The 21,742-nt window shown below is 59.4% G+C and overlaps 1 protein-coding gene across 1 annotated transcript; it reads right to left on the bottom strand.

Moving 5' to 3' along the window:
* Nucleotides 1-1,521: 1,521 nt before the first annotated feature.
* FOXO6 (forkhead box O6) lies at nt 1,522-21,627 on the bottom strand. Its single transcript, XM_042996391.1, has 2 exons — nt 21,214-21,627; nt 1,522-2,781 (listed from the first exon to the last, which is right to left on the bottom strand). The coding sequence occupies exons 1-2, from the start codon at nt 21,625-21,627 to the stop codon at nt 1,522-1,524; spliced, it is 1,674 nt and encodes a 557-aa protein (XP_042852325.1).
* Nucleotides 21,628-21,742: the final 115 nt, after the last annotated feature.

The raw sequence follows: 21,742 nt of genomic DNA, 5'->3' as shown, positions 1-21,742 counted from the left end.
TCAGCCGAAATCCACCTTCTGGGATGCTACTCTTCTGTGGTCTAGACCAGAAAAGTAAGACTACAGAGGTTGAAAACTTGCTCATGGTCACCGAGCTGGCAAGTGGCAGGGAGCGGATTCAAAGAGAAGTCTGTGTGCCTCCAAAGGCCTCCCTTCCATTATCCCAACAGGCCTTCCCAAACCATTCTCCCTCTCAGGTCCTCTTCTCTCATCTGTACAATGGGAACAAAAATCATACCTAATGCAGGACCCGACACGAACAGGTTCTCAACGAATATCTGTGCCTTCTCTCCCAACCTCTCAGGCTTATGTATTCAGGACAGAATTTCCCCAAACCAGAAACTTCCTGCATGCATATGTTCACACAAACAGGTGCAGAGCTCCACACAGGCACATCGCCAGCGTCCAGAACTCAGTAGGCGCTTAACCAATGTGTGTTGAGCAGACAGGCATCAGTGAACGCTGACATATACTGAGACACAAAACCACAATAGGGGCTCAGGCACAGGGACAACCCCCCTCCCGCAACGATTCCTGCCAATTATCCTCCTTTGCCACCACCACCCCTGCTAGCCCAAGGCGCGGGAAATATTTAAAACAATTTTATTCATGAAAATATGCTGTACAATGCACTCTACACGGCCTCGACACGGCACACACGCACACGCACACGCTGACGGCACGGCCACGGTACACTGCCTACGATATGCGCCGGGGACGCCGCGCCCACAGCCCGCCCCGACCGGACACTTATAAATACGGGAGAGGAGGCAGGACTGGAACGGAGAAAGGGGTGTTGGTTTGGGGGGTGGATCCGGAGCTGAGACCTGCTGGAGAGGCTGAGACCAGTACGGGGGGGTAGGGGGAAGTGGGGGGGGGGGGTTGACTCCAACCTGAGAGGAGAGGAGAAGTTAGGGCCTGCAGGGTTAGGAGGGAGGGGCTGAATCATGGGTATGGGGGCTCTAAGGGTGGCTTAGGGCTAAAGGGAAACAGCTCAGGGTGAACAGCCAATAGGTAGGCGTGGGTGTTTTCGGGAGGGGGTTCCTGGCTTGGGTGGGTGGGGCTAAGACCAGTGGGAAGGTGTGAGTTGGGATTCAGATTGGAGTTTGGGGTGGGCTATCCGTCGCGGCCCTCACAAATGAAACGAAGATTCAGACCGCCTCTGGCCCCGTGCCACATCTCCCGGTTGGCATCGCCGACCAGAGCAGCCCACCTGGCTGGTCCCCACTCCCACCCAGCCCGAAATTCCGCTCCGCCCAGGCTTCCTGCCCCAGGACGGAGGTGGAGCGGGTCTCAGGAGTTTGGGCACGAATGGCAGGTGCCCCAGCCCCTCCCTACCACTTCCCTCAGGGGTAAACTTCTGAGGGACTTCTCTAGCAGACCTGGGGCTGCCTCCCGGATCCCCCCACCCCACCCCACCCCGTGAAGCTGGAATGGGGATGGGGCCCAGGGGATCAGGACGGGAAGACAGAAGCCCCTTGGGGGCGGGGCGGGGCGCCCGGGGGCGAGGGAAGGCGGCCCTCAGCCCGGCACCCAGCTCTGGTTGGGGGGCGGGGCCCCAGCCAGGCCAGGCGGCGGCGGAGGCAGGGCCGAGTCGAAGTTGAAGTCCATTTCGTCGCTGTCCATGAAGTCGTTGAGGATGATGGACTCGACGTCGCACTCGAGGCTCCCGCTGAACATGTCGAGGTCCAGGTCGGCCGGGAAGCGGTCGGGCGCGGCCCCCAGCGGCCCGGCGGCAGCGGCCGCGTACGGCCCCGGCAGCGCGTCCAGCAGGAGGCCACCGGGCGGGGCCCCGAAGGCGGCCGCGTGGCTCGGCGGCGCCAGGCCCGCGGCGCCCGCCTCGCCGGGCAGCGTCATAAGGCTGATGGGGTGGGCTAAGGCACTGCGCGAGGGCACCGGCGGCGCGTACGGGGCCGCGCCCTTGCCAGGGTAGGCGGCGGCCGCTCCCGCCAGCGCCAGCTCCCCGGGCGCGCCCAGCACCGGGCCGGGCCTGGGCGCGGGCGGCGGCGGCAGCAGCGCGGGCAGCGCCCCCGGGCGGAAGGGCGCGGCGGCCGGCGCGAAGCTGGCCTGCTTGTTCTCCTGGATGGTCTGCATGGGCAGGCGGCGCAGCGCGCCCAGCGCCGGAGGCCCGAAGCCCCCGCCCCCGCCGTAGGCGCCGCTCTTGCAGCCGCCAAAGTAGGCGGGCGTCCCCGCCCGGGCCCGCGGCCCGTACGCGTCCTGCGCGCCGTCCAGCAGGGCCTCGGGCAGCCCCGCGCCGCCCCCGTGCAGGCCCAGCGGGCCCCCCAGCTCGGCCAGGCGGGGCAGCTCCCCGGGGCAGCGCGCACCTAGCGCGGGCGACAGCGCGCTCGCCGGGCTCGGGTACATGAGCGGGGACGACGGCGCCAGGGCCTCCAGGGCCTCATCGTCCTCCAATTCGGCCGCTTCCCCGAGCAGGGGTCTCCCGCCGCCGCGGAAGTCGGCCCACGCCTCGTAGTCATCGCTGGCGTGCGAGGCCGGGCTGGTGGCCCACTTGGCAGCGGCAGGCACGGGCCCCGGGGCTGGCGCGCCTGGGGGACTGTCATCGGGGCTTCGCTCAGGTGCCTGCAGCTGCTTCTTCTTGCTCGCCTTGCCCTTAATGCGCAGGAACTTGGCCCCGTTGTCCATGGACACGGCCCTCCGCCGCGGGGTCTTGCCTGTCTTTCCGCCCTCGGGGTTCAGCATCCACCAGGAGCTCTTGCCCGTGCCCTCGTTCTGCACGCGGATGAAACGGGTGTGCAGCGACAGGTTGTGCCGGATGGAGTTCTGTGGCCAGAGACAAGGACATGGGTGGGGGAGTGGGATGCAAGGAGACCATGGGAAAAGAGGAGGAAGTGATGGAAAAGAGGAGGGGGAGAAAATAGAAAAGCGAGAGAGGAAGTAGAAGGGCCAGAACGGGCAGTGGGAGCAAACAGAAATGAAGGGTGGATGGGGTCGGGGGTGGGGGTGGGGGGTGTGTGTGGGAGAACAGGTGTAAGTACCAGGTTGGACAGGAATACCCACCTTTTCTACCCCAGAACCGCCCCCCTTCCACTGCCCAGACGGTGGGGCTGGAGCTTTGGGCCTGGCCTTTTCCCAGGAGGCCTGTCCGAACCCTGAGGGCTACTCTCAGGGAGCTGAAGCAGGGCCCCCTCTCCCCAGCTCAGCCCCGCCCCGCCTGGGGCTAGCCAGGCTGCCAGGGCCCCCCAGCAGATTATGTAAGGGCTCATGCCTCCGCGGCTCATTTGTCTGCCCCCTCCCTCCCCAGCCTGGCATGGCGCCAGGAGCCCGAAAACCCAGGGCTCCAGAAATCAATCTCGCGGTGACTGATTAAGCCCTGTTTAGAACTAATTGCTCTTTCGTGTGTGGGGAGAATAAATTACCTGCTTTAATTTCGTGTCTTTAAAATGCAACTGCAGGTAGAGAAGGCTGTTAACCCTTTGCTGGGAGGGCCTGGCCAGGGAAAGCAGAATACGCGGGGGGTCTTTAAGGTGGGTATGGGCCCGAAACTCTTCCAAAATTTCCCCCAACTCTTGTGAGCCCCTGTGAACCCTTAGAAGTCTTGGATCCCAGCAAGCTCCTCAGAGCACATCCATCAGCCCTGGGGACCTCAGAGCCCACCTCTACACAGTGCCCACCTTCAGGCCAGCCCAGCTTTCCAGCCCGCCCTCCCTTCCTGACCACCTGACGCACAGTAACTCTGCTCCCAAAAGCCCCTTCCTGGTGGAAGCTTCACAAAGTCCCCACGAATCAAGTGGCATAATCCCCGTTTATAACAAGAAGATCAAGGCTCAGAGAGTTGAAGTGGCTTGTCCAAGGCTACACAGCCCTTTTGGGTACCTCCCTGGGCTCTACCTCTGCCACCCTGCACACCCTCTCTTCTAAATTTCTGCTGTGCCAGCCTCTAGTGCTCCCTATGTCATGGCCCGCTTTTGCAAAGAAGGTGGGGAGGGGGCCATAGCTCCAATGACCTGGCTCCCCAGAGGCACCTGAAGGAGTAGAACTTATGCTGAGCCTGGGCGCCTACCACCTAGTGGCCTTGACCTCTGGATTCAGGCACTGCCATGGAAACAGCATGGGCTTGGCTATCAGAAGAGCTGGGCAGGATGCCTAGCTCTTTTCGGCCACCTAGCTACGTGACCATGGGCTACTGACTCAATCTCTATGAGCCTCAGGGCCTCAGTGAACTACTCTGGCAAAAATGGGCACCATTCAGTGAAATGAAAGCTCAGAAAGCTGTAAAATCACTACCTGAGGTCATGTGTGTGGGTACCGATCGGTGAATGCACCAGGTGCTCGTAAACATTGGTTAAAGCCCTCACTCTGGCCAGAAGACCACACTCTTAGATCACCCAACAGACCTGCTCTGTCTCTACCTCCCTAATATCGTGTCCTGAGTATAACTGTGGTAGGCACCAACAAGTCTGGGAAGCTGGCATTACCCCATCTCACTGTACCAGGGAACAGAGGCCCAGAGGCATGATGTAATTTTGCCCAGGATCCCACAGGCAGCAATGCCAGGTACTACCCAGATCTAGCCAGTTCATGGACCTAATCGTAATTCATTTTTCTGCCCAGCCCCATAACCACTGACGGGTGAGGGCCCTCCCTCCTGCCTCCTTCCCATCAGTCTCCATAAGGAGGGGTCCTTCCTGTCACCCAGGATATACTTCCACTCTCACCCCAGTTCTAGGTACTGACCTGACCCCTCAAGCCCTGCCCCCCCCCCCAACCCCAGCTCTCTATCACTGGCACTTTCCGGTCGTGGGAGGTGACAACTCCAAGGCCCCTCTCAGCGTTGCCCTGCCTGGCTTCTCCTGGGGCCCTGAGAAGAGGGGAACTAGACCCCCAGGGAATGATGCTCCCTTAAGTAGATACCCCCTTCCCACTCCTGCCCTTACACCTGGCTCCCTAGCCCCTCCTCCACACCTGTGTTCAGAGGCCTCAGGGGCCTCAGTTCTCCCCATGGGACTGTCTGGCTTACCAGAGGCTCCACCTCCTAGCCTCTCCAGCTGGAGGTTGGTCAGGGAACACAACTCTTTATCAATGATCAATGTCACTATGTGCCGGCCTGGTTCTGAGTGCTGGCAGCAGGAGAGAAGGAAGGACATTGCCAAGTGCTGGCACCTACTCAGTACCTGCTTGTTCAGCCCTAGGTGTTATAAGCACTTTATCTCACGTATTCTATCAAACTCCATCCAAGTCCGGGATTGTGATCCCTATCTCAAGATGAGGAAAGTAAGGCTCAGAGAGGCTAAGTAAGCTGCCAGTCACACAGTTCAAATGGCAGAGCCAGGTGTGGATTTCGGGTTAGTCTCACTTCGAGACTAAAGGCCATCACATTCCACCACGGGAGAGGGAAACAAGTCAGGGAATTTCCAAAGAATCTTAGGAAGCCAGTACTCTAGTGCTTCTCAAACTTTCCATGTAAACTATCCCTAGAAGCTGGCAGCAGGGGAGGACTGGGGGCACGTTGCAAGGTCAAAATTTCCTATTAAGCCTTGTGCTTCCATTTCTAGCATTCAGGGGGATTTTGCATTGTACTTCATAATGCATCTAAGTTTCGTGAATATAAAAATGATGTTTTAGATTATCTGTACCAAGAGCATACGCTCTGGGCCTATGAAGCTTTGCACCCTTCCCCACTCTGTTCCGTGCCTGGCCAGGTACCCCTGGGGGCTTGAGCTCCAGTCTGAAACCATTGCTGGTCCAACCCAGAGAGAAGAAAGGACTTGCCCAAGGTTGCCCAGGACCCGGTCGCAGAGCAGGGATTTGAGCACAGGCCTCCTGGCCCCCAGCACGGTGCTCTTTCCACTCCCCCAAGCCTCACCTGGGCAAGCCTGTCCTTCTCTCCGGGCCTGTTCCCCCACCTGGCCACCAATGAGCTGTGCCAACTGTCGACACTGCGAGTTCTTGAAATCGTCCAGTCCAGAGGCTTTCAAACTTTTTTTTTCTTTTTTTGTAAGTAGGGGAACTCTGTTGGTATAGGGAATCTAATGCAAAACTGAGTGTTACACACTCAAGCCACCAGGGAGCGGGGATGGGGTGCCTGGAGCTAGGCCGGCTCAGTACCCCTGGCCCTCTCACCGAAAACCAGGCCCCTGTGGAGGGGATTCTGCAGGCCAGATGGGGCAGTTGAGGCCTAGAGGGCTGCTGTACCTCGCTCAAGGTCACCCAGGGAGGTGGCCCAGGGCTGGGCAAGGACTAGCCCTCTGACTGTGGAGCTGGGTACCAGGTGTGCACCAGGGCTGTGGCCCCTGAGGAAGTCCCAGTCCTGAAGCCCCGCCTGGCTCCTCAGGGCCCAGCCACCTGGTACCAGTCAGAGCTCTCAGCCGAGATCCAGTGGCGAGCGCAGATCACGACTCACCCACAAGGCCTCCTGGGAGGCCAGAGGCCACGGAGGAGGTGAGGGCGGCAGAGGAGGGAGGCGCCTCTGCCAGGCAGCAGTAACCAGGGCTCCCTCTTGGAGTCACCTAGCAACCCGCCACCACAGCCACAGCCCTGGCATGCCCGGGCTCCCCTGTGCCCAGAGCTGGGCCTGGCTTCTGGGGCCTCACACCTCCCGCACCTCCACGCAGGCCTGGGGCAGGTTAGCAGGAGGGAGGCCATCACGGGGGAGAGGGAAGGGACAGTGGGTTACATCCATGCCCATCCCACTCTCCCTCAGAGCCTGGGCTAGGGCGGCTGGTCCCCTGGGGTTTCACCCACCTGGGAGAGGAGGCTGATGCAGGGTAAAGTCCATGGCCTCTGGTGTTGGGTCTGGATTCCAGTTTGGGCTCCATGGCAGTGCAACTCTGGGGCAAGGTGCTTTGAACCTCTATTTCCTCAAACAGCAACCTGCTTGCACCCTAGCTTCCCTAAAGCCCTCTGCCACCCAGCAGTCACGTGATCCCTTATATAACTTGGATCACGTCCAGTGCTGCCCAGAGCCCTCTGATGCCCGCCCCCCCATCTCAGAGTAAAGAACAAAGGCCTTGCCATAACCCACCTTGACCTTGCCAAGACCTTCCGTGACCCTTCAGACTCCTCCCCTAACACTGTCCCGCTTGATCCCTCCCTCCTGTTCCCTGAACCTGCTAGGCACAATCCCACCCTGGGGCCTCTGTCTCAGGGGAAAACCGTTCACCCAGACACCCACATCAATCTCTCCTCTCTTCCGAGTCTGTGTTCAGATACCGTCTTTTGCCGTGAGGCCCATCCTAACCACCATTCGCTCCTCTTCCCTGCCATTTCTTGGCCCCCTTACCTGCTCTAAATTTTTCTAAAGCAATGATCACTTTGTAAATTAATAATTTATATATATCTGTACATTAATAAGTTCATATATCAATCATATAAATGTATAATTTAGGGGCACCTGGGTGGCTCAGTCGGTTAAGCGTCTGACTTCGGCTCAGGTCATGACTTCACGGTTCATGGGTTCAAGCCCCGTGTCGGGCTCTGTGCTGACAGCTGGGAGCCTGGAGCCTGCTTCAGATTCTGGGTCTCCCTCTCTCTCTCTCTCTCTCTGCTCCTCCCCTGCTTGTGCTCTCTCTCTCAACAATAAATAAATGTTAAAAAAAATTTTTTTTAATGTATAATTTATACTCTGTACTTACTATTTTTTTAATCTTTTTTACTTATTTTGAGAGAGAGAGAGAGAGAGAGAGAGATGCAGAGAGAGGGAGAGAAAGAATCCCAAGCAGGCTCTGCACTGTCAGTACACAGCCCGAAGGAGGGCTCGAACTCACAGACTGTGAGATCATGACCCGAGCTAAGATCAAGAGTTGGACGCTTAACCGACTGAGCCACCCAGGCGCACCTGTACTTACTTATCGTCTGGTTCCCCTCACATTAGAATATAAGTTTCATGAGGGATTTTTGTCCATTTTTACCATACCCCATGTGTTTGACACATACTAGGCATTTCATAAATGTTCGTTGAACGAATGAGAGAGATAGTAAAGGGGGGTTAACACCGTGTTGCAGGCAGAACGAAAGGAAACTGCACAGAGTAGCTGGCACATGAGAGGGGCTTCCCCAAACTGGGCTGAGAGAAGGGAACGCAGGACGAGAGACAAGCATGGGATGGAACAAGTCGGGAGCAGTACAATCCAGAGGGAACTGCAGAGAAGGATAAGGGCTTCTGAGAGACTTGAAGAAGGCCTTGCAAGGTGAACGTGCGGCTGCCCTCCCCAGCCCCCATCCTGTTCCCTCCTGCTGCCCAGATAGACTGGAGTAATCCAGGGCTTGCTTCGGCCAAGGTTTCTCAGAGCCTGTCCCACCCGGGCCGGAAGACGCTCCAGTGGAAAGAGAACAACCTTGTCCTTGCTGACGGTGCCTCCCTCACGGACAGGGTCTGATCCATTTGGTGGTGGCAGCTCATCTATCCAGCGGGACACCCTCATCTGTTCCCAGGACACCCTTCGCCCACGAGCAGTAATGCATTCATCTGACGGCACAACCCCATTTATCCAGCACACCAGTCCCATTTATCCAGCGAGTACAACCTCATTTGCTAACAGCACTCCATTCACCTGACGGGCCCCCTCATTTATCCAGCGGGACACCCTCATTTATCCTCCAAGTCGGAGTCTCTCCTTCTGCCTGTGGTGGGCTGTGTTCTCTGACGGTGCAACCCGACTAGCCCAGCAGGACGTCATCTCTCCTACAAGTACTCTTCATCCCCTGACAGTACAACCTCATTTATCTAATAATGCAGCCTCACCTTGCCTCCAAGTACCACCTCATTCCCTGACAGTACAACCTCGTTTATCTTCCACTACAACCTCATTTCTCCTCCCAGTACAGCTCCATTCTCTGATAGCTCACCCCATCCGTTGTTCCTCCTCCAAGCCAGAGCCTGCCAGAGCCCCAGGATGGTGGCGGGGGGGGGGGAGGGGGGGGAGGGAGAATGTGGCAATGTCCCTGTCCCCTGCCTACAGAGGGCTGCCTGGCGCTATGACTATGTCCGATCTCCACCGGCCCTACAGGGCCCGCAGACCTTGAGTCCTAGGTTGCTCTGCCCAGCCACTTTCCATTTAGTCCCTCTCGGGCTAAAAAGGGCCCACAGGATTGACTTCCTCCAGCTCTCCAGTAGAGAAAAGATCCCACTCGATTTGATTTGTAGCTTTTGCTGATTTCTGCGGCATGGATACTCCCATCGCAGCCAACTTGAAGCTGCCAGCATGACATCACTGACTATAGAACCGGGAAAAGTGTGCAGGACTGGCTCTTATGAGCCCATGCAAGCCAGCTCTAGCACACCACTGACACGTGCTTCAAATACCAAGGCAGGAGAAGGGCATTACCATTACCTACCACGTGCCAGACCCAGGCTGGCTTCTTTAGATACATTTCTTCTTTCAAGCCTGATAACCACTCTGCCAATAGGTACCGCTATGTTACAAAGCGGGGAAACTGCGCTCAGGAGGGTTAAGGGCTCAATGACTCCTGGGGCCACACAACTGAGAAGTTATGGAGCCAGGTCTGGGTCTCAGGGCTGTTGGATTCCAAAGCCAGGGCTCTTCCCATGCCCTCCCCCACGTGGCAGGGACACTGTCCTGCTGCCCACCCCAATGGCCATCCCCTCTTTGGTTCTCAAGCCCAAGCTTCCTGGATTTCATCAGGCAGGAGACCCAAATCTTGTGTCCCCCACCCACCACGAGTCCCATGCTACCTCCTGGCCTTCCTGACATCTGGGCAATGCCAGGACCCTCCCGGGTTTAGTCTTAGGTCTCATGTCCATCCGCCCAATCCCAAAGCCAGGTCTGGACATCTCTCAGGGTTTCACCACTGTCCTAGCTTTAGCTCAGCCCTTCCCTCAGGAAGCGGACCTTGCCTACCCAATGGTGATGACCATCCAGCTCCAGCTCCAGTTCCTCCCTTGAGTGCCTCCCTGGGGCTGTGTGAGTTCTCTGGCCCCCTCCATGACTCACATTTGCCCTCCCCCTCCTTCCTGCATGAAGAAAGGTGGGGAGCAGAGTGGGAATCCCAACTTCATTCATGGGACCTTGGGCCTCCCCTATAAAAGAGGGTAACAATCGTGATATTCACGGGGAAGGCTGGGACCTGGATGAGAACCTATCTGTCAAGAATCTCATCCCCTCCCTGACTCAGAGCCCTAGGAGCAGCCCCTGTCCCAACCTTTATGCCACACCCCACTCCGGGGCCCCAGGCTGGCCAGCAACACACGCCTGTCTTGGAGTCACAGTCTCTCTGAGGGTCACTTGCTCTGCCACCTGGGCTAAAGCTGGGGTGTTCGGCGCGGACAGGCTTCCAGGCTGAACGGGCTGACTTGGAGAGGCCTGAGGCCGTGTGCAAATCCTCGGTAGCAGGGTCTGTAGCGGAGGAGGGCAGGTGGCGGGGGCATCAGGGCTACAGGTGTCAACAGGTGCTTGGGCTTGGGGTCAGCGGTGGAACAGCAGTGGGCAGCCAGGGGCCAGGAGGAGCAAAATGTCGAACGCAAGGCATGAGGTCCCAAGACATCCCCCACGCCTACCCCAGAGATAGCGGAGCCCATACGCCAAGCCTGGTACACGCAAACCAGCAGAAGTCGAGGCCCACCTCGACCCAAAAGCCCATGGCTTCTCATCACTTGTGGGCTTGGGTCCAACTCCAGACTGACATACACGGGCCCTCTGAGGCTCTCCTGCCTCATCACCCGCATTCCCTTCAGCCCCGCTGGGCCCCAGCCCCCCTGGAGGTCTGACACCGCCATGTCTCTGCACACTCCTGTTCCCTCTGCCCCTCCTTCTGTCTCTGCTTGGCTGGTTCCTGCTGCTCCGTCAAGGCAAGCTCTGTGACATCTTTCCAGTTCCCTCTGCAAGTCCCAAAGGTAGCCGCTCCTACCTCAGCGCCACTGCGGAGAAACAGAACCACCAACCAGAATGTGAGTGTGTATGAGTTGGCCTCGCTACTTGAACTTTGCGGAGCAACCGTTGGCTCATAATAAGTCAACACACAGGACGGAGCTCTCAGCGGCTGTGAACCGCTCAGACCTGGCAATTCTGTGCTGTTGCTGTTCAGCAAAACCTCAGGCCAGAGCTCCAGGCCTTGCCTCCTCATCCTCACCCCTGCTTTCCCCGCCAGCTCTAGCTGCTTCTGCCCCCTCCCTGCTCTTCCTCAGCGCTTCCAGGACCCTCGGGAGAATTTAGCAAAGTAAGGGAGGAGAGAAACCACCATTTACTGAACATTCATCGTGTGCCACGCGCCATGCTGCCACAACGCTTAAAATCTTACTGTCTTTTTAATAAGCCTCTGTGTTGGTTCAGTGTGCCTATTTCACATATGAGAAACTGAGGCTTCGAGAGACACCTGGAGCTGCCCAAGGTCACGTGGTATAAGTGGTGCTGCCGGAATTCACACCCAGGGCCCCTGTTCTTCCTCCCACCCTGAGATGCCTCTAAGGAGGCGCCCAGGCCAGGTAGAAGCTCCCAGGTGGGCCTGGGGTAGGAGTGGGAGGGAGGGGGTTGCTGTCCATACTGGCTCATCAACTCCTCCGCAGACGTTTGCCTCCCTCGTTCAAGATTGACGGGGATCCCTAGATGCAAAGCCATTCAGGCCTCTCCCTATCTCTCCTCAATCTGAGCCCTGTCCCCTCTGTAGGCAGCACCTCCCTACAGCCCTGCCCCAGGCCCTGGGAGCAGCTGCGGTGACCTCACCCAGCCCTGCCCTGGGCCCAGCTCTGGGGAGGGCCCAGCAGCTGTGCCCCAGCCCTGTAGGCTGGCTCCTAGGGGGGAAAGAGGAAGAGTGGGCACAGCGCCAAGAGAACCATCTGCTCTCCCAGGGGCACGGCCACCCGCACAGACACTGGCCTCTCCCCCAGGGGCTGCCCTTGGCCCTCTGTCCCCATGCCAAGGGGCTCCAGGAGCCCAAGGCAGCCCACCCAGACCGGGACACCAGCCCTCATCTGCCATCTGTCTTCTGGATACTGAGAGGTCTTTGCGGGACACGTTGGAGCATGAACGTCCGCTGGAAAATGAACAAGTGCCCAGGGTAAGCTCTGGGTGTAGAGGCCAGAGGCCAGGGCTGGGTGTGCTGAGGGCTGCATGCCCCAGCCCCAGCCTAGCTGGGCTAAGAGCCTGAGATCCCCTGGGGGGAGGGGGCCTCCATCCCCTCACATCTGCTCTGCTGGCAGGTGCCTCTGGCAGAGGGCAAGCCCCCTTCCCCCACAGCCCCAGCTCAGGTTACAGAGAAGGCAAGGCCAGCAGAGGACAGGGGGAGGGGACAGACGGGGTGGAGGAGGCAACACAGCATCCCAGAGTGTTGGGGGAGGGGAATTCGGATCTCTGGATGGGAGAGAGCCAGAGAGCCAGAGAGGGAAGGGCCATGCCCAAGGTCACACAGCCTCCCCAGTGGGCAAAGAGAAGCCCGTGTCCAGGGGCAGGCAGCCCTGGGTTCAAGGGTGACCTTGAGCAAACCACTGCCTTCATCTGTGAAAATACAGAGCCTAAAACCTGCCTGCTTCCCTCCCAAGCCCTGAGGAAAGCTCTGCAGGCCAGAAAGCAGTGGGTCAAGTGGGGGCAGGTTGAAGCTTATCCTGAATAGCCGACACCTCCGGACAGAAAGGGAGGCATCAGAGGAAGGACCACTGGCCCCCAGCACACACATACACTCGCACAAGTCAGTGTCTCTTAAGGATCAGGGCCCAGGATCCCCGCCCTACACAGCAGTGGGGAAGGGATTCCTTTCCTTTCTCAGAGCAACATATAGCAGTAATGACATCTGCTCGGGCATAAGTCCTATCATTATCCCACTTTGTAGAGGAGAAAACTGAGGCTCAGTTGCCCAAGGCCACCCAGGGCCAGGTTCCGCTCCTGCCCACTGCCTCCAAGACTCCTATAAGCACACCACCCTGTCTCACTTCTAAGATCCTTAAGGGACCTCAGGCCTGCTTCTTGGATTCTTTGGGCCTCTACCCTCTCAGGCTCATCTTCTCCCCTGGACCCCAGTACCAGGCCCACACTGGGTGCCCAAGCCTGTCTTTCCCCCTGTCCGCATCATCCTCGAATGATCTCTCTGCCTGTATCACTCCCCAGTGTGGAGTGCCAGCTCCCTGGCTTGATATTCAAGACTGCTCTCCTTTAGAGCCCAGCTTGCTTCCCTAGCTTTGAGTCCTGCTGTGCTCTGACCAACAGAACCGGACCCCATGGGGCTCCTAAAGGAGGGTTTGGCCTCCTTTGTCTGGTTCCCCAGACAATATCTGGTATTCTCCGAATACCCAGGGCTCATTATGTGGCCTTCCCTCATGACCCTGAGACATCTTTATCCTGAGTCAAATTCAGGAGTCCTCATCTTACCTCCCCAGTTTGACCTGTGGGCCACTCAAGGTCAGGGAGCCAGTCTGGTTCCTCTGAGCAGCACTGTCTTGGGTGGCTTACACCTGTAGTTAAGGTGAATGGAGGAAGCTGTCAGCAGCCTTGGGCTTGCAAATGGCGTGGGAGTGGGGAGAAAACACCACACTGGGCTGCTCGGGGCTTGCCCTCAGGGAGCTCTGTCTGAGAAAGGGAGCCAGGTACCCCTGGAGTCATCCCCCAGGGAGGGCGTGATCAGCTTGGACAGGCCTGGCCAGCACTCTGGGCTAGGGAGATGTTAGCCCTGGGGAATTTCATTTCTGTCACTTACAGCAGGGGACAATGAAAGCCACTTTCTTTCTCTAGACTTAGTTTCCTCCTCTGCAAAACCGGTAGAGTCACAGTACCAGCTTCACAGGGTGCTGTGAGAATTAGATGAAAGCATGTGTAATGGCACATGGCAGTTGAATCCCCGGCTAGAATAGTTCAGTGTGGCTAATTCGAGGGTCAGAAGGCGGGAGGTCGGAGTGATGTGGCTGGAGAGACTGACTGGGACCAGGGGGCCAAGGCCCTGAGTGTCATGCTAAGGCCCCTGGACTGGACCCTGCGGGAACAACCCGGCACTGTACACATAGGGAGCTATCAGAGAACAGGGGCTGTGACTTTCAGCTCCTCACTGGTCCAGTTCCGGAGGCTTGCTGAGAATTTACACCAACATGCATCCTCCCTCCTGTAGCCAAAGGCTCCCAGTGGCACAGGGTGTCAGCCCCGGCTGCTAGTTTCATCCTCTCCAGCTGTGTCTATGCAGTGTGATTCCTAAGCGAGGGGGAAGGTGTCGGGGCGGTGGAGTCAGTCCCTTGGACCTGACTGCATGGCTTTCAATTCTCTGGAGGAAACAAAAAAGCGAGGAGAGGAGGGGGCTTCACCTGGGCCGCCTGCTTGGAGAAGAAGCTGGTCTACACTGGGAGCAGAAGGGAGGTACAAGCAGGAGCTCGGGACACTACCACCTGAGGCACTGGCTCAGGATCTGGTCCGTCACTAGACAGACCTGTTAGAATCAGAGCCACTAAACTAGGACTAGAAACCTGTATTATTTATTTAAAAACTTCCAGGTTGACTCTGATCATCAACCACGTTTGCCAACAATGAAGGATTTAAGGTAGGGATTCTCAGAGAGATGTAGTGGGTTCCAGAATCACCTGAGAGGTGGGCCTGTATTCAATCCACCCAAGCACCCAGCCTAGTTTCTGAGGGGTGTCACAAGGGATCAGTCCATGAGTCAGTAGCTCCCTCGATGAGCATTTGACAATGGCAGCAGGTATGGGGTGTGGAAGTGGCAAATGCAAAGGTGTCCTGAGATCGTAGGCAGCAGGGAAAGCAGGAGGGCGGGCAGGGCCTGGCCAAGGCCAGCTGAGGGCCCAGGGGTCCAAACAGAGCAGTTTGAGCTTGGTTGGCTCGCAGGGGAACTGAGGAGCCCCAGAGGGTTCTGGAGCATGAGTGAGCCTCGGGGCACAGGAGCACTAGGGTGTGTGGGGCTGAGGCTGCACAGCACAGGGGGGAAACACAGACAGGTCTGTGTCTAAATCCAGGCTCGGCCTCATCCCAGCTATGCTGCCCTGGCCAAGTGACTTCACCTTTCTTGGCCTCCATTTCCTCAACTGCGAAATGGGGCTATTAACACATATCTGGCAGGATCCAGAGACGATATAAAAAGGGAATGTATGCGAAGTGCCCAACTGCCTGGCACCCAGACGTTAATTCTTGTTCCCCTTCCCACAAGAGGCACCCCTCTTTAGAGACCAGAAAGGTTTCTCTGCAAAGAGGGAGGCCCCAGGGGGAGGGTGTGGGAGGCCCCTCCCCCACACGCCACCTGGCCCCCCTCCCACCTCCACATATGGGTTGGGGGGTGGGGAGAGGCAGCAAACAGCCAAACCCTCCCAAACAGGAGTTGGTTTCCATGGTAACCAGCGTGCCAGGAGGAAGGGGGGCGCTGCAGATCCAGCTGTCCCCCTGAGCACCCTACCCAGGGCCCAGAGCCTTAGCTAATGCCCACCCAGCACCCTGCACCCCCCATCTGCCTGCTCCGGGGGCCCACTGAGACTGCCATGAGCACTCCGTTCATTGTGTCCAATGTTTGCCACCTGGGTACTGCCAGGGGCAGGGGAGGCGTCCCCAAGCAGGAATCCCAAGTTCAAGTCCATCCACACCTGTAATCAATCAATCAATCATATGCTTGCACCCATGAGAAATCCTATCGGTGCTTTGTGCCCTGGGTCCCAACTAACCCCTCATGGCTCCTAGAACCCGACAGTGTCAGTTGCAGCCTGAAAGAACCAGGGATCCAGTTAAGGCCCTTTGGACACCCAAGAGAACACCAAGGACCAGAATGGGGAAGAGCTTTGCTCCAGCTCACACACTGGATCACATTCCCTCACGGGTGCTCTGTGGATGCTCTGTCCACCCCTCAGCAATTCCGACTCCACAGCTCCAGCTGACCCCAAGCAGCTGAACTAATATACCAGGACACAAGTGATGCTCCAGGGGGTTGGACCACTGCCAGGGAGAAGGAAGGAAGTGCTAACAACTTTAAGACCTGTCTTGCAATACAATGGGCAGTCCCAGAGGGCAGCCACTCAGTCACCAGGGGTGTGTGAGAAGGGGACGGAGCTGGGGAAGGAGGCTTGGAAAGTAGTGTTGGGTTCCATGACTCCCCACCTTCCCTGGAGACCTGAAGTCTGATTTGGAGGTGGAAGGAGGGTGGGGGGGGCATGCGTACCCACCCCCAAACTGGGAGGCAAGCTCATAGGCTGCAAATAGGGAGGGGCTGCTGGTGAGCCTCCCACAGGTAAGGGAGACAGTGACGTGAGGAGGGGGCTCCCCTGCTATAGCCAGTACGTCCTATCCCAGAAGCTCATATCCACACCTAGCTCATGACCACCCACCCCCACTCCTCGGAGGACCCAGACAGAGGGGGGTTCCACAACCCCCAGGACCCTGTGCGGTGGCCACTACCAACTGCTGCTCAAAGACATGACTGTGGATTGCCCGGAACGAGCCTGCACCCTTTCAAGATCCAAACACGAGCCCCCTCCTCCAGCCCCAATGGCACAGAAAAGGCTTGAGTTTGGGGGTCAGAAAGGGGTTCAAGTCCCAGGCCGGACACTTCCTAGGGACGCGACCCCAGGGCAAGTCACTTCTCCCCCTGGGATACAGGGATGCTAGTACCTCTGGAAACATGGTGGCCAGAATGTGAACGGATCTGCGCTGGACTAGGGGGCGCCTCTTTCCTGGCCCTCTCAGTCCGCCCCGTCTCTGGCAGAGGCCGCCAACTCCAGTCAGTCCCCAAGCTGGAGTCCTCAGGGTGTGTGCAGAGAGGGGGGCCCCAACCCGCAGAAAGTGGGGGCTGGGGGGCGCTGAACTTTCGAACCCGCAAACCCCCCGCGCCGTTCATTACCTTAACACGAGTTAAAAATAACCGTCTCATCTCTTTAAATTAGTCTGTCTGCAATTACCGCCTGGCACGGCGCTGCCCGCCATCGTCCCGCTGGAGCGGCGCCAGGTGGCAGGCGGGGCCCTCACCCTGTCTGTCCGTCTGTCTGTCTCCGCGTCCCCCCTTCTCCCCGCGGCAACCCAGGGGGCCTCCCCGCAACCCAGACTCCAGAGCTCCCCAAGTTGCGCAGGGAGGGGGCCGGGCCCAGGGGCTGGCGGGGAGCGAGGGGGCCGGCGGGGAGCAGAGGACTGGGGTGGGGGCTCCGGAGCCGGGCGGCGGGGGAGGGGCGCCGGGAGGCCCGGGAAGCCGGAAGGGCCCGCAGCGCGCCAGCGCTCGTGGGTGGGTGTGAGCAGGTGGCCGTGGGAGTCTGCCGGGCGTGCCAGCAACTGTGCCAGGAGCGGCTGGCACGGGCTCGTGCCCAGGAGGCGGGCAGCTGCCAGCCCCCAGCTCGTGCAGTGCGGGGGGTGAGGACACCCCCCAACCGGGGCTCACACCGCCTCCTCCCGCACCCCCACCAGCCCTTGGGGCTGGGGATCCCCGGAGGACAAAGAAGGAGGAGGGAGCCCTGCTGGAGCAAGCTGGAAGGAGGCGAGAAGCGGGAGCCCTCTGCACTCACAACTACTGCTCAGCCTGGCTGTAACAGGACCCCTCTCCCAGAGGTCTCTCCATCGGTCCCTCCTTCCACCCCACCTAAGACCTACTGGCCAGCCTCGGCCAGATGGGGGTAGCACCACCCCTCAAGACCCCATCCCCCAACCACAGGGCAGCTCCAGGCCCTGAGGGAAAAGGGAAGTCCCCATCCACTGTGCTCCTCCCCCATCAAGCCTGGGGACTGGAATGGGAGGGACCCAGGCCTGGCCTGGGAGCTCTCAGGGGAGCTGGCAGCCAGGAAACACAAAAGCAGGAAGAACAACTCCAGGGGCCGCTAAATGGAAGGAGCACCAGGACCCATAGCAGCCTGGAAGGCTGCCTGGAGGAGTTGTGCACCAGGGAAGATGGGGCTGGAGCATCGGAGAAGTGGGAGGCTCTACCCGGTTGTCAGACAAACACACTTCTAGGACACTGCAGAGGGAGGAGGACCTCCTGTCCAAGCCCTCACCCAGGGCCTGGAGACCCTCCACCCTGAGGGAAACACTATCAGCCTCTTCGGTGGGGTCTCCAGCACCAAGCCGAGCCTCTCTGCAGGCTTCAGCTTGCTGGGGGTCCTGTCACCTGCTGCTGATCTTGCCTCCTCCTGTTTCTATCCTCAGCACCTTTGACTACCTCCCCACATCAGAGGTGGGACCACAGGGCAAAGGCCAAGCATGTGGGCCCTTCCTGATCTGGCCCGCTCCTCCTTTCCCGTGCTGCCTCCCAGCCATCCCTAGGAGCTACTGGTTCTGGCCCGGCCCGCCCAATGGTCTAGTACAGTTCTACCTCCTTGCCTTTGCGTATGCAGTCAACATCCCTGGAGAGACTTTCTCCCAAATTCTGCCCCCCAATGAAGACAGCCCGGATCAAGTGCCACCTTCTCTGTGAGGGTTTGCCTGGGCTCCCAGGGGGGTCTAACCTGCCCTCCCTGCACCCCTGCCCCCATCCCCAGCCCTTCCTGCCTGTAAAATACACAGCCTGGGTGTGGAGCCCTGATGCATCCTGAAGGCAGGCCCGACGCCTTCCCCTTTGGTCCCCCATCCTCCATCTAATACAGGGTTTGGTACACCCCAAGGATTCAGGTGCAACACCTATGTGGGGGAGGGGAGGGAGGAAGGAACAATGGGCCCCAGCCCCAGGCCTGGCACCTGAGGTGTACAGAAGCCTTGCTAAGCACAGACTGGCCCCAGGAGCTGGGGATTATCCCTCCACTGGGCTCCTGGAGGGACTGAATGGGAATGGGGTGGGGTGGGGAGCAGGAATGAGAGGAGGAAAAGGATGGGGGGTGGGGCAGAATGAGGGCAGCCACTGAGGGAATGAGATGGGAAAGGCCAGAGGCCCCCCTGAACAGCCCTCATCCAGTGCCTGGGTGGTCTCGGCCAGGGCCTGGGTCACAAGCCCAAGCCTCAGGCTCCCTCTCCCATGCCCCAGCTCAGGACCCGCCTGCCAGGGCTCCTTCCTTCCTGAGCCAGGTGCAGGGAGGACCAGTGTGTCCCCAGCACCGTGGTGCAGTGGAAACCACTTCCAGTGAGTAGGCAGGAGACCTGGGCCGTCATCCAAGGCCTGCCGCTCACCAGCGACCTAAGGAGTTCCGTCCCCTTCCGGGGCCTCAGTCACACCGCCTGAGAAATGAACTCATGGGACTATGTTATCTCCAAGCACATTCCCAGTCCCATTCTAGGATTTAGACCTGCCCCTGTTCAAAAGCCATCTGGGTCCCCCTCCCACACCCAGTGCCAGCAGGACACTATTCCAGAGACTCTATGGGGCCTCGGAGGGAGACACACCTGGATTGGAGTCCAGCTTTCCCATCTACCGACTGTGTGACCTTGGGCAGTTCACTCCTCCACTCTGCGCCTCAGCGCCCAGCTCTGTAAATGGTGACAGTAAAACCCACCTCAGGGACTGCTGAGGGCACTAAAGGAGACACCGGACACGATGCCCAGAGGTGCCTGGCACGGGGCTTGACCCCGAGACCCTGCATGAACTGCAGCTCTCCCCCAGCATCCAGCCCCATGTCTCCTCTTGCCAGCGTCCCCCACCAGCCCTCATCCATCAAGCTCAAGCGGAGTTCCACCTCCTACAAGAAGCCCTCCTAGCTTACTCTGGCCCACAGTACCCTCCCCAGCCTCAGTATCTTCTGCACCAGCCACCCATTTCCTCACACTCTCACCAGATAAGCACTGACGGCTCCCCAGTGCCAGGCTCTACGCTGGCTGCTGTGGGCACAGAGATTGCTCCCACACTGCCACTGTCTTCTAAAGGGGGTGTGGGGAAGGGAAATGAAACAAGACACAAAAGACTGAGCCCTGTGACAGGCGGGGAGAGGGCCAGAGAAGAGGGAGTCCTTAGCTAGCTAAAAGGGGTCAGGGAAGGCTTCCTGGAAGAGGCATCCAAACGCTATGCACTTGAGGACAGGAAATCTACAGGGAGAAGTGAACAGTGGGACAATGCATGGGGACAGGGAGGGAGGTGGGAGCAAAGCTGCAAAACCCAAAAGCAGTGCCCACTTAGGAGGAATAAGTGTTCTGGTGGGGTCTGAGACCAAGGGGACTGGAGAGAGGGTGTGGAGGGAGACTCACGTGAGTGCCTCCAACCTGTGCCTCTACCCCCATAGTGGTCAGAGAGAGACAGAGAAGCAGCCAGCACGAAGCCTGAGAGTCACGCGCCCCCAGGTCAGAGCACTGTGGCCCCTACGAGGCAGCCACTGGGCAACCAGAGCTGTCCAGGTCCACAGGCCTCCTCCTCCTCTGGCACACCTCCTTCCCCTGACCCTGTCTGCAGCCACCACTAGGCACAGCTCCCTCCCTCCATCTAGGCAAGCCCCCCTTGCAGAGACCCCTCTCCCACAGGAGGCCTAACAGCTCAGAGGCCTTAGGCACAGCCCCTACAACCTCCTCCTTCTGCAAAGGCACCAACTATCCCCACTCCTGGACAAGACGGCCAGAGGAGGGTCTGGAGGCCACAATCCAGTCAAGCCCTTGTCCTCTCCCAAGATGGCTCCCCCCTTTCCACTGGATGGCACGGAGGCTTTCCTGGGGTGCCCCTGCCCCTCCCCTCCCCTCCCCTCCCAATCCATCTGGGCTGGGAAAGCCAGGAGAGTGGAAGACAGCCTGGGGTGGGCAGGGACAGATCTCCAGTCCTCAATACCCTGCCCTCACACCAGCAGAGGTCATCACCATGCTGACCCAGGCAAGGGGGAAGAGCAGCTGCCCCGTGGAGAGGTCAGATCCCAGCTCACCTGACCAGCTCCCCACCCCAGGCTGGCTGGTGCCCTAGGGTGAACTCCTGACACCACAGGAAGAACTGTGGGCTCAGGGTGGCACTCCTTCCTTACCCTGGAGCCAGCTCCAGGGAGGACAGTGGGAAAGATTTGGGGGGAAAGCAGGGGCTGGCCCCAAATCATTATTCCGGCTCTTTAAGGAGGGTGCCCTGGGTGGAGAGGGTATAAAACAAGAGTAACACACAAAGCAAACTCGTGGGGGTGAAGAGGGGGGCCCCCTAATACCCGAGGCCTGGAAATGGGTTCCTCTGCTCTGCTGCCAAGGATGGGGTGGGGGTGTCCCTCGGGGGTGCTTCAAAGTAGCAGTCCCTTGTCACCTCACCAGACCTCCCACCCTGCATCGAGAGCACGCACACAGCTGCTCCCAGCACGCCCCCGCCTGTCTGCCGGCCAGCCCCACTCCCTGGGCACACACCCCGTGACCCCAAGGGGTGCCCCGGGGCCTCCCTCCCGACGGCTCACTGGGAACCCGGACGCACCTAGCGGCCCCTGGAATCCCCAGCCGGCGACCCCAGCCCCCCTCCCCAGCCGGACGCTCCCACCTTCCAGCCCGCCGAGCTGTTGCTGTCGCCTTTATCCTTGAAGTAGGGCACGTAACGGACCATCCAGTCGTAGATCTGCGAGAGCGTGAGTCGCTTGTCCGGGGCGCTCTCGATGGCTTTGGTGATGAGGTCGGCGTAGGACAGGTTCCCCCACGCGTTCCGCCGGGAGCTCTTCGCTTTCCGCAGCGGTCCGACCTCCGCGCCCAGCGGCGGCGCTGGGGCCATCGCCGGGGCCGTAGCCCGGCGCTCCGGCCCGCAGTCCTCGGCGCCCTCAGACACCCCTGAACCCAGCGCTCCGTCCTCGTCGCCGGCCAAGTCGGGCTGCGGCAGGGGCCAGGTACACGAGCGCGGCCGGCTCTGCGGCGCGAAGTCCGGGTCCACGTCCACCTGATGCGCTCGCAGCTTAGCAGCCATGGTCCCGCCCGGCTCGGGCGAGGAAGGGAGGGAGACTCCGCGGAGGGTAGGCGGGCGGCTCCGGGATCTGCGCGCCCCGGGGAGGCCCGCGGGAGGGGTCCCTGGCGGCGCCGGC

The sequence above is a fragment of the Panthera tigris genome, chromosome C1, assembly GCF_018350195.1.
Source record: "Panthera tigris isolate Pti1 chromosome C1, P.tigris_Pti1_mat1.1, whole genome shotgun sequence".
NCBI lineage: Eukaryota > Metazoa > Chordata > Mammalia > Carnivora > Felidae > Panthera > Panthera tigris.
This window is presented reverse-complemented; position numbering and strand designations above follow the sequence as displayed.